We start from the raw sequence: 18,217 nt of genomic DNA, 5'->3' as shown, positions 1-18,217 counted from the left end.
GCCGGATTTTATAACTGAATAAAGAAGATCTTTTACTTTCGGTGTCTATGTAACTGTCAGACTCATCTAATGATTTTAACTCTTAGAGTGCTGAAGTAAATATCAACAATAGAAATGATGTATCCTCATTTGTTGTAGTTGGTATCAAAACAGCTTTCAATCAGCAGCGTATTTAACAGACTGCTAAATTAGCCTCAAGGGTAGTTGTGCAACCTATCATGTGGCCATTTCTTGAAATATTTCTTGAACATATGATGACAAGCGCTGGTGTTAAACTGTTTTAGCACAATTCTACAAATACAAATGATGCCACAAATTCTTATTACTCTTCATATTTATTACAAGATATCCAGACAGTTCATGACACCAAGAAAATTCATGCTAAAAGAAACTTGATGTGATCTCTCTTATCAAGGGCATGTTTGTCTTGGTGTTTGTTTTGAACACAACATGCACTTGGCATTTCTTCCTCTGGGGCACATTCCTCAATTTCCTGGTCCAGCTCAACATTTTCATACTTAAGGATGAAATTGTGTAGTACGCAACATGTGATGACAACTTGTGGAATGTCTCTAACATTTCTCATGTCGAGATACTTCAGTTTTCTAAATTTACCCTTAAGAACGGCAAAACATCTTTCAATATCAACACGGGTTGAGCTGTGTTTGAAATTGAAGGTTTTTTCCTCACTTGTCAAGTGACCATTGTCTCTATATGGCACTATCAAAGATGTTGAGAGGCCATAAGCAGAATCTCCCAATAGATGGTATTCCGGAGGTAAGGGATCACGCTCCAACTTCATTGCCAAGTAGCTGTTTCTGAATACCCGTGCATCATGCACAGATCCAGGATAGGCACAGTACACATCCAGGAAACTTAAACTACTGTCGCAAACACACTGGAGATGGAAGGCAGGATAACCCTTCCTACAAATATAGGAGTCTCGAAAGCTCTTAGGTCCAGGTATGGGGATGTAAGTACCATCAATAAATCCAATGGCTCCTGGAAAGCCATTCCGTGCTGCATTTCTTGTAGCTATGGGCTCCAAATCCTCCTTTGTGTGACGTGGCCACTTGATAAAAGTTTTCAAGATGTCATTTTTTGTAATTGTTCTAGAAAAATTCATCAAATAGTAGTGTAAGGATCCCTTACTGAGCCCAAATCTGTCGGCAACACTGCGGAATGTTTCTGTATTACTTAAATACCATATACAGGCCAAAGTTCTCTTCTCCAGTGACATGGTCCTGACTTCAGTGAAGGGTCCAATAACTTCTAACAACTTCTGTAATGTTCAAAATGTCAGCATTAAAAACAACATTGGAACAATACATATGAAATACATTGTGTCTCAAATAAAATAAACTTCACTCTCTCAATTCTTGACAAAAATGGATAAATTATAAATTATCAACGGGTAAATAATCACCATACATTTTTAAAATAACAGTGGTCCACATTTCCCAAAGTGTATATTTTGAAGAGATAAGGGTGCAAATTTGATTGTTCAAGAATTAATACATTAATGAAATATGTTTACATGATTTGTTTGACCCTATACAAAAGGCTTATACCTTTGAAGGGAAATTATATGCTTGACATCATTCCTTAGGCTGTTTCTTTAGCATAAAACATTATAGGCAACTATTAAATCCTCGCAATGGAAACCCAAATCAGGCCATTAAAGATCTGATCGCTATTTGAAGCTTTCGAATAAAGGCACTATTACATGTGTACGTTAGATCTACCTGAATCGACGATCTTGATAAGCTGAAGTGAGCACGAAAGAGTGGGTCACTGTAGGTCGGGACAATGTCCTCCACATAGTTTGTGATGCGGCCAGTCCCCAAAGCCTCTTCTTGACTGTTAGATGCACTCCCTTCCACTGCGTTTAGGATAACCTTAACTGTGTCAATATGCGAACTGTCGCTCATATCAGCCAACTCGCTCAAAGCAAGCTGTAGAGCGAAATCCATTGTACTGTCGTCGGCCATTTTGGATCAGTAAGGCAATCACAGTGAGCGATTACAACCGTTCAGCAGTGCGCGGCAAGCGATTAACAAGAGACTACATGTCTGATCACTCTCCTGAACACGCCTCGGGAATAGCTCACCGAAGTCGTTGTGTTCATAATAATGTGCAGGCAATGTCCTCTTATATCTGTGAGGGTAGTAAATCCAGGAGAATACAATATTTACAAATACAGAATAGAAAAAAATGCTTTCTCTATGCCGTCAGCCACATGCTATACGCATTCATCTTTTTCGGCCAATTGCAGGCTTTGTTTCGCTGTTTAAGCCAATGGCAGCCTGTAAATTATAAAAAGGATCCGCCTCTTGACCTCCGAATAACTTTAGCCAATAGTGATCGAGTCAACTGATGATTGACACGTCTTTTTCGGCCAATTGCAGGCTTTGTTTGCCGTTTGAGCCAATGGCAGTCTGTAAATGATAAAAAGGATCCGCCTCTTGACCTCCGAATAACTTTAGCCAATAGTGATCGATTCAACTGATGATTGACACGTCTTTTTCGGCCAATTGCAGGCTTTGTTTGCCGTTTGAGCCAATGGCAGTCTGTAAATGATAAAAAAGATCCGCCTCTTGACCTCCAAATAACTTTAGCCAATAGTGATCGATTCAAATGATGATTGACACATTGGTTAGCCAATGAAACGCCGGTAAATAAATCCCAGCATCCACCGCGTACTACTTGGCGTTCGGGGGAAAATCGAGTCGGCGGCTGCAAGTTAGTTGGAAAACTTAATGTTGATCCATAAATAAGGCGCATTGTATTATAAGGCGCATGGTCAGCTTTTGAAAAAAATAAAGGCTTTTAGGTGCGCCTTATAGTGCGGAAAATACGGTACTTTGGCATGTATAATATCGATCCACTTCCAAAAGTAATCAATGACAGCAGACTTAGGAATGCCTTTAACTTTTGCCAAGAATTAAAATGACATGTTGTGCCGAAGCTTGACGAGAGTTAGAAATATTAGGTCTTTAAATGCCGTACTATGTTTGTTCGTTGGGCACGCTGCAAATTTCTCTAGCATAGTGTATAGTGTCTCAAACACATCCCAAGTAATTCCAGTTAGCATTTGACAACTGCTGTTGTCATTTGCCATAGACTCGGCACATAGGGATCCAGAACGGAGTGTTTCTTGCAGAGATGCTACCTGCACTAGTGCCTCATTTTTCTCTCTTCATAAGTTTTCTGTTTCCTCATATAACATTTCTCTTTCTGACTGGAACATTGGTTGCTTCATTAGATTCTGTAGTTCAGATGTTTTTCTTGCTCTCAGTTCTTCAGCAGTGTCCTCTGAATCATGACTTGATGCGATCGAGTGATTGTCCAGTTGTATATCAACTTCATCCTGGAGTCTAGATGGTGTCTCTGATCTCAACTAGATGCTCATCTCTGACACTGTTGGCTCTGGAAGGACCAGTCTCTTGCGCACTTTTGTTGGTCTCGTCACTGAAAGAAACAAAAATAAACTAAAAAGTATTGCTGACCCTTATTTTCCTCAAGATGTTGCTGATCGATATCAAGAGGTTAGAGCAAAAACCTTGTATGTACCTATGCATTGCACAGGAAGATACAATGTTTTTGCTCTTCTCTGATTGCTCATGACAAAAACAAAATACAATTTAAAAAAAAAATCAAAATTTTAAAAGACGGTTAAATCGCCCCTAATGCAGCAAAAGTAGACTGACCCGATGTTTTTGGATAATGTCAATTTAAAATTCAGGCAAAAATAGGTGAAACACCTTATAGACTTAGTGAATTAATTATCTGGTGCTAAGCAGGCTCGTTTGGCTGCTCTCTCGTACCTGTCTACTTTCATAGTAGACTTCGTGGAGCTTGGTTTGGCTTTGGTGCTCGACTGCGGGAAAATGGATGGCACAAAGTCTGGATGGCTCCTGTCATTGCACTTTTGTCCTGTAAAATAAAAATGTAAACAATTGTAGCATGCATCCGACCCACAACAAAGCCTGCAATCTAACTATAAATTAAAAACCCATTCAACCATAATGGAATCTTCTCTTTAAAAAATGTCTACTGTCACATGAAAATGGACCTTTGGACATATCTGTCATGTGTGTATGTAAACACGGTATAAACGACGTTTACTGTCTGAAAACTTTATTTTCATCGACTCAAATGGGTGTATGATGCCTCGAAATCTTGAGTGTTAGAGATAATCAACAATCAGATTATTTATCTGACTTTAATAAAATGTCGTGAATAAATGGATAAAATGTGGATGAATCAAGTTGATTCTGATCTCAATACAATCTTGACTTCAATTTCACTGATTCATAATTTAGAGTCAGAAACTTTATTTTCGGACTTACTGGTGCAGAATCACCACTCATATTAAAAAAAAAAACAACATCATGTCAACATATTTTTTTGAGGGGATACATAATATTCTTATGCAATCAACATCTACAATAATGACTAACCGTTGATAAAGTGTGAATCACAAACATAGGTGTGAGTGCTGCGAGGGGGCCACAGTTTGTTGGGGACGATCGATCCATCCATTTTTTGCACACCTCGATTCACCGCAGACTTCCATTTCTCCCTCCTTTCCTTGTCAGATAGAAATATGAAATATTTCCGATCAGGATTCTTCCTCTTATTAGACGTACACCCTTTTACACAGCAACTTTTCACCATTATTCTAGTCAGACTCAATAACAACGTTTTTCCCCCAACCAAAGATGACGGTGGATTGTTTGGTCACGTGACCAAGTGCCCGGATGCCCGACTTCAAGAATATGTACGCATAGCTAAAGCACCCCTGAGTACTTTAGGTGGTTGGAATTAAAATGAATCAGAAATGACAAAGCTATAGCGCAGCAAAGGCGTGAACTTCTCTCATCTCATCTCATTAGCTGCACCGCTTATCCTCAGTAGGGTCGCGGGGGTGCTGGAGCCCATTCCAGCAATCATCGGGCAGTGGGCAAGGGACACCCTGAAATGGTTGCCAGCCAATTGCTGGGTACACAGGGACAGACAACTCGCTCGCTCACTCACACTTAGGGACAATTTGGACCGGCCAATCCACCTGAAATGCATGTCTTTGGAATGTGGGAGGAAACCGGAGTGCCCGGCGGAAACCCACGCAAGCACGGGGAGAACATACAAACTCCGCACAGTAAGTGGATTTAAACCCACACAGGAGGTTCCCAAGACCTTAGAACTGTGCCGCACACGCGCTAACCACTGCGCCGCCGTGCTGCCCTAGGCGTGAACTTACATAGTCTAAATACGAGTGGTTACAGATCAGGGGATGGTGTAATTGTTGCATGTACAGTCCTTTGAGAAATTTTGTGATTAAGGGCTGTAAAATGAAATTTGACATGACTTAATTTGAAAATAAAGTTTTGTTTAACCCTCAAAGTAATTTTTCGATAGGGATAAAAGACAAATTTCCTTTGTATAATGATATAATAATAATATAATCCCCATAGCATGAACATTACATGAAAGAATCCGGTATTATTCAGGCACCAGCCATAGCCTAAGTTTTAGAATGTAGCAAAAGAGGGCTAAATTGACTTCAAAGCAAAAAATAATAACAAAAGTTTCCATTATTCACTCAACTGATTTTTTTTTTTGATATAATTGAATTGGGGGCTTATCAAGATATGCAGTGTGAGTAATATACTTACATCCACGTGCTGCTGCAGGAAATAAGAATTCTCCTTCTGAATCTCTTGCATGACGTCAAATGTGTCTGAAAGGGGTGGAGAGAAGGGGCTGGGAATCCCCTCCTCTATCAATCTCTCAGAAGGAGTCAAGATTGCACAGAGGGGATGAGTGGTGCCCTTAACAGACCCTAAGACTTGGAGGAGAGTGTGAAGGCTCAGAATGGCAAGTTGTTGGTAGAAGGGCAAGAGGTGCGTGAAAGATGTGCTGAATATTTTAGCGAGCTGTTTAATGTCACTGATGTAGCGAAATTTGGTTAATGCATAAATTATTTTTTTGAGCACCACATACACTTTTAGATCATTATATCAGGAAAATCAGACGAAAAACCTTTTTAGTTATTCACAAGGGTAGCTACACACAACTTTAAGTGAATTCTTTTTACCATTTTTGATAGTTCAATCTTTTGTAATAAAGGCTCCAACCCCTGTGACCGACCTGTTTCTTTGTTTTACACACACAAGGCAACAAATCTCACGCCAAGTGTTATCAGATAACTCAGTCCCTGTGAATAATTTTGGCATGCCTTCAGTGACATGAAAAGCACTAGCATTACCAATTAAAGCATAGTATTTGGTCCACATGTTCTGACATTGTTTCCTAATGTTCTATGATATTGCTAAACGGAATTGTGACCCAATGTTGAATGAGCTAAACTGATGAGAAAGAGGCATCTATTGTGACTGTGATTGGTGGACGGATGCCTTCGTATGGTGAATTGAATGAAATGAAGATTGTGAGGGAAGAGGTGGAAATAGTGGTTGGGTCAATGAATGAAGGAAAGGCTGACAATATTGAATGTATGATTTTCTTGTACAAAGGAAAGGTGACAGGCTAGTGTGTAGTAATTTGAGCGATATAAGTCTTTTGAGTGTGGTGGGAAAGCTTTGTGGCATGATTTTGATTGGAAGAATAAGGGATAATACAGAATGAGTACTTGCTGAGCAGTAATGTGGGTTTTGAAGAGGAAGGGCATGTACTGATCAGATTTTTGCAGTGAGGCAATAGTGTGGAAAAATTATAGCAAAGGGAAAATAGGTACATTGGGCATTTATGGATTTAAAGAAAGCATATGATAGGATAGATCGGGAGCCATTGTGGCAAGTGTTGAGGATATTAGGGTGGGTGGCAGGTTGCTGCATGCTGTCCAAAGCTTGTATGGGGATAGGAGTGCTTGTGTGAGAGTGGGGAGTGAAGTGAGCTAGTGGTTTCTGGTAAGGGGGTTGAGGCAAGGGTATGTCCTGTCATCTTGGCTTTTTACTTTGTTTATGGATGGAGTGATGCGTGAGGTGCGTATAAGAGCAGGAAGAACAGTGTGTGAAGTTGGGTTGCATGTCAGCTGTTTGCAGATGACACGGCTTTGGTGGCTGACTCTGCAGTAGGACTGAATGCTTCCTAGTTGAGTTTGATAGAGTGTGTAAGAGAAATAAGCTTTAGGTGAATGCAGACAAGAGTAAGGTAATGAGGTGTTCGAGAGGTGCTGAGGTAGGTGGATTAGAGATTTTGTTGAATTGTGTAAAGTTGCAGGAGGTAGATGGTTTCAAGTATTTACGTTTACGTGTGGTAGCAGGTGGTGGTTTGGATAAGGATGTTAAGAAGAGGGGAGGTGAAGGGTGCAAGACAATGGGTGTGCTGAATGGATTGTTCAAATGTAGAGTTCTGCGAATGGTTCCAAAGCGAGGATTGTATTAAGGTGTGGTGGTACCAACAGTGATGTTGGCTCAGAGCCATGGGGTTTTTAAGAGTAAATGAGCGTAATAGGTTTAATGTCTTTGAAATGGGATGTTTGCATAGTATGTGTGGACTTGCACGACTGGATAGGTTAAGGAGGAAGTAAGGAGAACAACTGGGGTGGTGAGAGAGCTTGCTGAGAGAATTGATGAAAATGTTCAGAGATAGTTGGGACATATGGAAAGAATGGATGAAGGCCGTATGTAGCGCAAAAGTGGTGGGAAACAGAATGGGATGAAGGCCTAAATATGGTTGGAAGGATGGGGTGAAACATGCTCTGGATGTGAGGTGGGTTAATTTAATGGATGCAAGAGTGTGTGCTAGGGATAGATGTGGATGCATCCGTCGAATACATTGTTGTTTAACATTGCCCTACTTGCTTGGGACCTCCAGAGACCCTTGCTATGCTGTGTGTACAGCAGAGTAAGGATTTAATTGTGCAGGGAATCGTGGTTCTTTGCTATGCATATGGCAATAAACACTTTGAATCTTGAATCTTTTAATCTTGAGTGCATTTACATTCCCCAGTAGTGTAGTGCAATTCAAAGCACATGTTTGAGACAGTTGGTTTTAGATAAAGCATAAGACCATTTATAGCATACAACACAATTTCTGTTTTCTTTCATTGAAGTTTTAAAAAATTGAGCGCCATCCACCCCTTGCTTGTCATAAATGACACTCACCACACTTGAAAAAGCAGAGAAAATAAAATACTTTAGTTGAATCCAGACATCTTAAATAGTTCAAGATGTTTGATACCACGTTTTTTCAGATGGATAACTGTCATGATTACTGATGTGAATCACCTGTGCCCGCCCCTTTGGCGCCAACTACTTCGGACTCTGATTGGCTCCCTGTCCCTATTTAAACACACTCATATCTGTCCCTTTTTGACAGTGCGTCTGCGAACCTCAGTTAACATTAGGCATGTCTTTTTCGACACTGACTCCCACCTGTTTTTGCTCCTGTCTCTCACCCGGTTTCGACCCGTTTTTGATCCTGACCACGTCTACTCTCCTTTCCTGGCTTACGACTCGCTTACGACCCCGACCACGTTTTTGCTTTCCTGTCCCGGCTATCGACCTGTTGTTCCGTCCTTGACACTGCCATCGCTCGCTACGGAAGATCCACTTCCGTGTTCGGATCATAATCCGAGTACGAGAGCGACTTGCTTCCTGCGCCTATCGAACACCGGATCGTGGGCGCAGCCCTTTCTCTTTCCTTTAATAAAACTTGTGAGAAACGTAACGCATTTGGGTTCTGTTTCCGTTCTGGTCCTGACAGATAACCATACTCATATGAATGCACATACCGATACAGTAGTGCAACAACTATTAATTTTATGTCCTTGGGTGTCAAATGCCCGTTAGAAGGTCAGGAGATCAGGAGAACCTCAGTACACCTTTCGTAAAGAGGGAAAATATACGTATCACCAATCACTAGAAAGGGAAACTGACAAAATCTGAAATTATTCTGTAGGTACATGAATTTCCAAGTAGGGGCAGTCACCTCTCTTTTTTCCAGAAAACTGAATAATTTTAGAATGCATGTGAATATCATGAGTTATCTAATTAAAAAACTCTAAACAACATCCCAAAGGAGAGCAGGGACTTCAAAACCATCACGGCCAGCATCATAGTGTTATTTCATAGCATGATTTAAACATTTAAAGTACAGTATTTTTTATTTAAACTGCCCATGTCTAAAATATTTTGACCTGGGCTAAGTAAATTATTAACAGATTCGTATTTGTCATGTTATGATCGTATTTCAACAAATATTTAAATAGTGTCAGATGTGATGTTGCATGAAATGTCTAGCAGTGACAGAAAGAGCGCAGTTCATGTGCCTGATCTGCAATGTATTAAATTGTGTCCATATCTATGCTAATGCAAGTTGTAATTAAACATAGTGCATCTTTAATCTCTGCCACATGTCTAAAAATCAAATCAGCCACATTCATCCTCCGTGAAAAAAAAAATCTGGCTCTTGATTTTGAGATTCACAGAACATGACACACGTGTTTAGAATTTCTGTGTGTATAATTATGTAGCATACTGTGTGTCCCATGCTAATTTATTTTACAATTTGTGTGCCAAATGTGTCCGAAGGAAGAATGTAGAGGAGTTTACATTTGTGTGCTTGCCCCTAAAGTGTGTAATTAAAAAAACAGTTTTTTTTTTTTCGTTTTTACACACGCAGATTATCTCTGCGTCCAGCTGCTCAGGGTTGGATTTGACCAGCCCAACAACAAGAGAGAGGAAATCTGTTTGGGGCTAAATCCAAATTGGCACCCTTGTTGATTTTACGCTGCAAGCCCCCCAAATATAAGGGAAGATATCTTACAGCAATGCAAGACTGAATATTTTTTATGACGTCTTGCTGACTCCTCGAGAAGGTAATAATATTCCTAACATGTACCAACACGAGCAGTAAGTAAATGTGTGCATGTACATTTAAACCATAACCTTGGGCCTTGCCAAAAAATTTTATCTCACAAAATGATCTGGGAATTTTTTTTTATACATAAGCAATAGTTTTGATAGTGTATTGCTTTTGTTGAGGAATACGTAGGTAATTCAAGCTTTAAAGAGCAAAAAACCCTCAAGGACGAATGCTTCAGGGCCTGTGCACATCTGTCTGTTTTTTCCTCTCAGAGAGTAATATACTAGCTTTTATAATAAGGTCAAACAAGACAACTAGATTTTCTTTCGAAAGTTTCCATCAGAAGAAGCTAATTTTGATTGAGGAATTGTGTATACGTATCATTCAAAGTGCATGGTAATTGTTTTTTTATTTTGGTGATATCTAAATTCCACAACTATGGTCATTTTGTTTAAAAACAATTAGTAAATACAACTTGAATGAGCTATATACAAGAAAGCTATTAAGGAATATATCTTATTGAAAAAGAGCCCAGTATTTTATATATGTATATAATTTATTCATGTTATATGACCACTATACATGTCACATACATGTTCTTTACACACTATGTACAGTACACATACATATTATTACAATTATTAAAAAAAATGTATTTTTCATGTACAACGACATTGTTCATGTTAAAAAAAACGAGCTCTTTATATAACCATGCTCTCCCATCTGCATCCAAAAGTCAAATAAAATAGTCTAAAGAGATTCAAAGAGGTGTGCGGACAAAAGTTAATATCAGGCACATGATTTCGGAATTTTTACACCCTGCTCTTCAAACACACGATTTATTTTTTTTAGGGCTGTTTTTACAGAAATTTATGAAACATTATTAATTTCTTTTTTGTACTTGTGTCAGGGCAAACTTGGAGTCGCAGGACGCATTGGGTTCAAAGATTTAGCCAGGGCATTGAGACCTTTGCAATTTTTCCCGAAGCATAACACTATATATGGTCCGTTTTTTAAGCACTTAATTTGATAGTTAGTTTAGTAGTATTTATGTGGTACCTTGTAGTATTACTGTAGTAGCATTTGTATATAATTTAAAATGTGGTTATTTGTAGTACTTCTATTGTATTTTTCTAGTATTACTGTAGTCGTATTTTTAAATCATTTCAGTAGTGGCTTTTTTTGTAGTATTTCTGTAATATTTTTGTTGTATTAGAGCTGTTGTATTTTATTTTTTATTTTATTTATTTATTTGTTTTAGTATTTTTGTAGTATTTCAGTCGCTGTATTTCTGTTGTTGTGTTTTTGTAAAATAGTATTACTAAGAATTTTTGCATAATTTCTTTTTCAATTCAGAATTAAAGCAAAATAATTTAGGATGTTCCGGGTATTTTTACCATTTCCGTTCCGTGGGTCTGATTTAAAAAGCCTGATGGCACGAGGGCCGTAGTTTGCCCACCCCTGCATGTGTGTGTTTGATAAAAAAAATTTTAACATCAGGTATAGTTAACTGAATTAACACATTTCTTTTGCCGTTTCACTCCATTTTTAAAGTATTTGTTGGTAAAGTATACAAATTGAGGGAAGAATAGACCCAAACTCTCTCTCTTATCATCGTACAGTGGCTGACCCAAATAGGAACGCCAGCTAATAGAATCAAATGAATGTCTTGAATCGCAACATATACTCTTTGCTACCAAAAGCAGGTTATATTATTATGGTGACAGTATTTACCTTATGACCTCTCTGTATAGTGCATACACGTATTCTACATTATTTCTGAAACCTTTTTTGAGCCAAGGCACCCATTTTTATTAGAAAAGTAACAGTGAACAACACCTAACAAAAATGACAGTAAGACTAAGAATACCAAAATAAAGACGATAGAAATTCATTATATTTACTTGATGCAAAATGTGTTCAATGGAACACAAACATGATGTTCAGGCAGAAAGCCATGCCTTACTGTTTTACGAATGGTCATTTTACTTTTAGCACTCCAATCGAGGAGAATTCAATTATTTTACCCGTAATTAATATATTTTAGTGATATAGGTTGTATTTGTATTATTAAATGATCATTTTCAGAAAATGTTTCCAAAGTATCCTGGTTCAGATTCCCTGTTCCTCGTTGGAATAAACGATAACAAAAAATAAACATCTAATTGACTTAACCTGTAAAGTTTCTTTTTTGGTTCATTCACCTGAAATCCCAAGACAAATTAAAGCGCAAGAGTTTTTTTGGGACATCCACGCAGTTCAGGGAGTTAACTGACAATCGATTACACTTGCTGAGGCCTACCTGATTTCTGTCATATCCTGATTCCTGAGAAAATGTAATGTCTTTTTCACTTGACAGCAAGAGGCAAAATGTCCGGTCTCTTACAAAGGTATAAAAACGAGTAATGTCACTCTGTATTCATATTCTCCACGAATAAAAAAATGTTCAGAATGAACCAGATGATATTTTGATTTCCTTAGCATGTTTTTAGTGAATGTAATGTAATCAGCACTCCCCTCCAGGCATTGTATGTTCAAAAAACCTTTTAGTATCAGCTTCTCAAATAAGCCCTCCCAGTCCAGTTTCATTTCAACAAAATACAATTTTAGACCCTTCCGTTTATGCAGAATTCAGGTGAAAAAATCTCTTTGAACAAGATTTGCTATGATTTGCAAAAATCTCCAACTCGCTTAGCCTGATCTCAGAGAAAAGTTTCTTCATATTTTTCATGGGGATCTGCAAGGTCAGAGTCCGTTGTAAATAATCTAATGACACCAGAAAGGTCGCTGGGTGCCCTCGTCACACTATCGTAAGAGGGTGGAGAAGACATTAGTGAGCCCACAGTTGTCTCCGTAAAGTCTCCTCCTAACAGCCCATAGTGATGGATCATAGTTGCTATAAGTCCTTCTGTCTCTGGAGCATTCTCCACATCAACAACAGTCTCGTAATTGATTTGCCTGTAAAGGTAAGAGGCCTGTTTCATCTGCCGCCGCACGAGATGCCTCCGATAGCACCTCTGAATGATCATGGCCGAAACCTCCTCCAGCTTGTGTCGCAGCGTGGATGTGATGGGCTCATGAGAGACCTTGGAAGGGTTGGTGGCCATGAACTTCTCCTCCATTTGCTGCTTAAGGGCATCCATCTCCCCCGACTCACCCAGTACTCGTTTTGTAAAGGCAAACAAGATATCCAAGCAGTGGATCCTATCTCCGCTGACCATGGGGAGGTCCATGGAGATAAGTTTAATCTTGTTGGGCTTGGCAATGCGCAGTGGTTCCGACAGAGTGTCGGCAAAACTCGACAGCTTGGAGAACTCGATGAACTGCGTGGCCTCCGAATCGAATTTCTCCCAAACTTCGTAAAACATCTCAAAATCGTCCTCGCTCAAAGGGTCCGTGCTCTCCTCAGTCGCCACACTAAAGTTCTCCAGTATGATCGCGATGTACATATTGACCACGATGAGGAATGAGATGATTATGTAGCTCACAAAGAAAGCAATGCCCACTGATGGGCTGCCGCAATTACCTCGAGTGTTTGTGCCGGTGTTGACAAAATTAATGTTGCACTCCTCCGGGGAACTGGACATGATGGGGCTCAGGAGATTATCCCAGCCGGCCGAAGTGCTGATCTGAAACAGGCAAATTATGCTGTTCCCAAAAGTCTCAAAATTGAACATGTCGTCAATGCCGTCTTGTTTTTTCACGTAGGCAAAGTTTGCCATGCCGAAGATGGCGTAGATGAACATGACAAGGAAAAGCAGGAGTCCGATGTTAAACAGAGCTGGCATGGACATCATTAAGGCAAACAGCAACGTTCGTATTCCTTTGGCCGCACGTATAAGTCGAAGTACACGTCCAATTCTTGCCAGGCGGATGACTCGAAACAGGGTCGGCGAAACAAAATATTTTTCGATAATGTCAGCCAGAACAATGCCTGTATTAAGAGGTAGAAATATGGAAATCAAATACCGTAAATCGTATTACAGTGAACCCTTGCCATTGCGCGCTTAAATTTCATCGTCTAACTACTTCACAGATTTGTATCGTGCAGTGTGATTGGCTTTAAGTTTTCAATGATGATTAAAATTATGATTTAGCAGTACAGTATAGTAGTTATTTGTAAAAGACGTGTATAGTATATTCGTTAAACAAACGTTTGAGCCTGTGGAGGGGCTTTGTATTTTTGTCTCACTCTAGAGTAATTATTTGTAAATAAATTATAAAAAGAAAATAAATAAACGTTACTACTTCACAGATTTTGCCCATCGCGGGTTCTTTTTGGAACCTAACCCCAGCGATTACCGAGGGTTCACTGTATTGCAATATTATCTATTGCGTCTAAACTTACCCACAATGGAGAGTATAATCACCACAAAATCAAATATGTTCCAAGCGACTGTGAAGAAATAACAACGGAGGGCAAAAATCTTGATCAGGCATTCTGCCGTGAAGATCACAATGAAGACCAAATTGATCTTGTTGAGGATTGACTCCATGCGATCTGACTGCTCATCTGTCTCCACCATCATTGTTAGCATGTTGACAATGATCAGCATCATGATCATAATGTCAAAGGCTTGTTTGGACACCAGATCAAAGAAGAAGGCTTGGAGGATGTTCTGAATTGACAAACATAATTTGGTAATTAATTATCAACAGTTCTAATGTGAAAACAATGTTGCAATACCTTCTCACAATCACTACTAACATAGCATGGCAAGAGTTATTTATATCCATCCATCCATTATCTGCACCGCTTATCCTCAGTAGGGTCGCAGAGGTGCTGGAGCCCAACCCAGCTGTCCTCAGGCATTGGGCTGGGGACACCCTGACCTGGTTGCCAGCCAGTCACAGGGCACACTGGGACAGAGAACTCACTCGCCCATTCACACCTTGGGACAATTTGGACCAGCCAATTAACCTGACATGCATGTTTTTTGGGACGTGGGAGGAAACCGGAGTGCCTGGAGGAAACCCACGCAAGCACATGAAGAACATGCAAACTCTGCACATGAAGGTTTGCTCCCATGACCTCAGAACTGTGCCACGCACGCACTAAACACTGCGCTGCCTTATATATATATATATATATATATATATATATATATATATATATATATATATATATATATATATGTATATATATGTATATATATATGCATGTATGTATGTATATATAAATGAGCTTAACCCGGGAACAAATTAACCTTGTGTGTGAAAGGGACTCTGTAATGCATTTCTAAGAGCTCCATTCAAGACTGTTTGTAGTTGCACTGTACATTTTGTCAACCACATTCCGTTTCAGTTTCTTATATTTTAGGTGACTCCAAGCATTTTAGTCTTTATTTTGGTCCAGTAGACAATCATTCATCTAGTTTTAGTCAACATTCAGGCAACAGGATTTGAACAAAATCAATCTTTTTAAAATAAAATATTTTAGAGATTTTAGTTAAAAGTCGCAGCACAGCGGATGGGTGGTTAGCACGCAGCCCCATCATGCAGAGGTTCAGGGTTCAAGTTCAGCTCCTGCAGCCTCCCGTGTGAAGTTTGCATGTTCCCCCTGTGCGCGCATGGGTTTCCTCCGAGCTCTCTGATTTCCTCCCACATTCCCGGAAAACTTGCATGTCAGGTTAATTTGCCGGTCCGAATTGTGAATGAGTTGTCTGTCTCTGTGTGCCCTGCAACTGGCTGGCAACCAGTTCAGGGTGTCCCCTACCCACTGAATAAAGATTGCTACTGAGGATAAGCGGTGAATATAATGAATGGATAGATAATTAAAAGTTTTGACTGAATTAGATTTTTTACCCTCATTTATTTGTAGATGAAAATGTTTAATTATCTTAGTAGGTTCTTTTCTTAAATTTTTTTGGGCTAGTTTTGCCTTGGTTACGTCAGATGAAAAATGTGTGCTGGCGAAAATATTTCTGCTTCGTTTTTATCAGCAAAATTAAAATAAATTGTCACCCAATAGTATCCAATGCAGTTGCTGTATATATGTCAATGGATTAGGAGAGTGTACATACACTTGACAATAAGCGTTCCACTTTCAAAGACAAATTTGTAACTGTACCGTAGGCCTTGGTATCGGCTTTTGTGGCTTTTTACTTCCCAACTTCTTCATAGCGTTGTAGTATTTCTTCTGTTCCTCAGTCATAAAAATATCTTGCCCACCTAAGTAAAGTCAAAGATACTTGACATTATTTTTAAAAGACATTGTCAATCAAAACATGGAAAGCCTTCTACTGTATTGCACAGAAAAAAACACTAAGTATTAACATTAGACAAAAGCTTAGTGGTGTGTTGTGTTTATGTGTGTGTGTGTGTGTGTGTGCGCGTGTGTGTGCGCGGGTTCCGGGTACTTTATTTCCAAGCACACCACTTCCATTTAAGTGCTTCAAATCCCATCTGTGTCCAAAACATAAAAAAATGCTCATCTTTCTTTTCTGCTGGTTGAAATTGTCAATAATGACTCCAATGAAGAGGTTCAGAGTGAAGAAGGAACCAAATATGATGAAGATGACAAAGTAAAGGTACATGTAGAGGTTAATTTCTCTTATGGGTTGTTCCTCCACCTGAAAACCAAAAGTTCCTCAGGTCAGATTTTTGCTGTTAGAATCATGACATTTAATTGGTCATAGTACAGAAACACTTACTTCTCTTGAATCAACAGCTGCATGCATTATTTCCATCCAGCCTTTGAACGTTGCCTGCAATGACAAAATTATCATGCCATGTCCCATGAAGTTTTTCACAAAAACCATGTTTGGAAAAAGAGCTTCATTAGTTTAGGGCTAGTGCATGGAAGCATCATGCTGATGCCATCAAGACGGCTCTCTCTCTCTCTCGTATATATATATATATATATATATATATATATATATATATATATATATATATATATATATATATATATATATATATATATATATATATATATATATATATATATATATATATATGTAAAATAGATGTATAGAGTGTTTCGGCTTAGTAACACGATTCCCTCTATTTCTTCTATTAAGTGGCTATTTTCAGGGTCCGCACACCTTTTTCATAGCCAAATTCAAGCACTTTTAAAGGACTTTCAGTGCAGGAAGTTACATTACAATTTACCTCTAGAAAACGGCACCTTCATATTTTCCACCGTCCACAATTGATTCGCAAACCTTGCACTGATACACATTTAGTGTGTCTCGTTCAGGTGTATCTTGCAACTGTCTTCTTGGTTGTGACCTGTAGGGGCGATGATGCCTCAAAGGACAATGCCATTCAAACGAATGCCAGCTGCCGTTAATCACAAGGCAAAAAGAAATGCAATGGCAATGCCAAGCCACCAGTGAGCAGTGTCAGCGTCATTTTCTAAGCAGACTTTTAAGAAACATGGCTTCAATTTCTAGCATTTACTGTACAAGCACTTCACCCAAAATTCAAGCACTTCCCAATCCTTGAAAACACATATTAAAATTTAGCATTTTTAAGGATTTCAAGCACCCGTGCGAAACCCTGTATATTTTCTTAGCAGTTGTAGGTGTTCATCTTTAATGCAAGTACTGTATATACGATAATTCGTAATTAAATGTTTACTTTCCGAGTAACACGCTACTTTTGTGTGTCAGTAATCATGATAGTAACAGAATTACTTTTTAAATGAAGTAACTCGTAACAGTAACTAATGACTTTTTTCACTTACTCGCCCAGCACTGACAATGTGTGATGAATCTGAGTGTAAGAGGATACATAGTGTGTGCCACCATGTATATTTGACAATTATGCAAATTAATACGATACAAATACACATGACGCGGCCCAAGAAACCTACCACTTGTAGAAGGGAAAGGTAGCCCAGTCCCACGTTGTCAAAATTGACTTTTACTTTGGTCCAGTAGTACTGAGTGTCATTCATAGCCAGGCAGTCTGATTTGTTGTTTATGACGGAGAAACTGTGGACAAAGCCCGTTCTGTTCACACATTTCCCGAACTTGCCCGCAAACAGGTTGACTCCCATGATGCTGAAGATGAGCCAAAAGATAAGGCACACCAGCAGAACATTCATAATGGAGGGGATGGCTCCGATAAGAGCATTCACTACCACCTGTAGAAAAAACAAAAATAAACATGACATAATCTAAAAATGGGGTTAAAAGAACCTGAACGGTGTAAAAATTTGACAAGTAAATTACATGGATTAGTTTGATCCAATTTTCTGCTATGTTTTGTAACCGAATGATCCATCATTATTTATGAACACATTACATTATTTGAGGGGGAAATGAGTGAATTGAGTCAAAAAATGAAGAAGGAATCGAATACTTATTGGAATATGACTCAATTTTAGTCGGGTTAGTTCAAATTAATGTCATCACCATTTGGAGTTCAAAACAAAATA

At 39.0% G+C, this 18,217-nt stretch overlaps 1 protein-coding gene across 1 annotated transcript in view; it reads right to left on the bottom strand.

The window, feature by feature from the left end:
• Window positions 1–10,215: 10,215 nt before the first annotated feature.
• The window catches only part of LOC148374243 (sodium channel protein type 2 subunit alpha-like), a 49,005-nt gene continuing 41,003 nt past the window's right edge, over window positions 10,216–18,217 (bottom strand). Inside the window, exons 23-28 of the mRNA XM_088334188.1 lie at window positions 17,651–17,923; window positions 16,485–16,538; window positions 16,266–16,403; window positions 15,902–16,006; window positions 14,180–14,450; window positions 10,216–13,765 (exon numbers count right to left, since the gene is read on the bottom strand). Coding sequence (XP_088190314.1) covers window positions 12,534–13,765; window positions 14,180–14,450; window positions 15,902–16,006; window positions 16,266–16,403; window positions 16,485–16,538; window positions 17,651–17,923 — 2,073 coding nt within the window. The 3' untranslated portion in view covers window positions 10,216–12,533. The remainder of the gene's footprint in view (window positions 13,766–14,179; window positions 14,451–15,901; window positions 16,007–16,265; window positions 16,404–16,484; window positions 16,539–17,650; window positions 17,924–18,217) is intronic.

Source organism: Urocampus carinirostris, chromosome 1 (genome assembly GCF_059441175.1).
Source record: "Urocampus carinirostris isolate Australia breed hairy pipefish chromosome 1, RoL_Ucar_1.0, whole genome shotgun sequence".
NCBI classification, from domain to species: domain Eukaryota; kingdom Metazoa; phylum Chordata; class Actinopteri; order Syngnathiformes; family Syngnathidae; genus Urocampus; species Urocampus carinirostris.
This window is presented reverse-complemented; position numbering and strand designations above follow the sequence as displayed.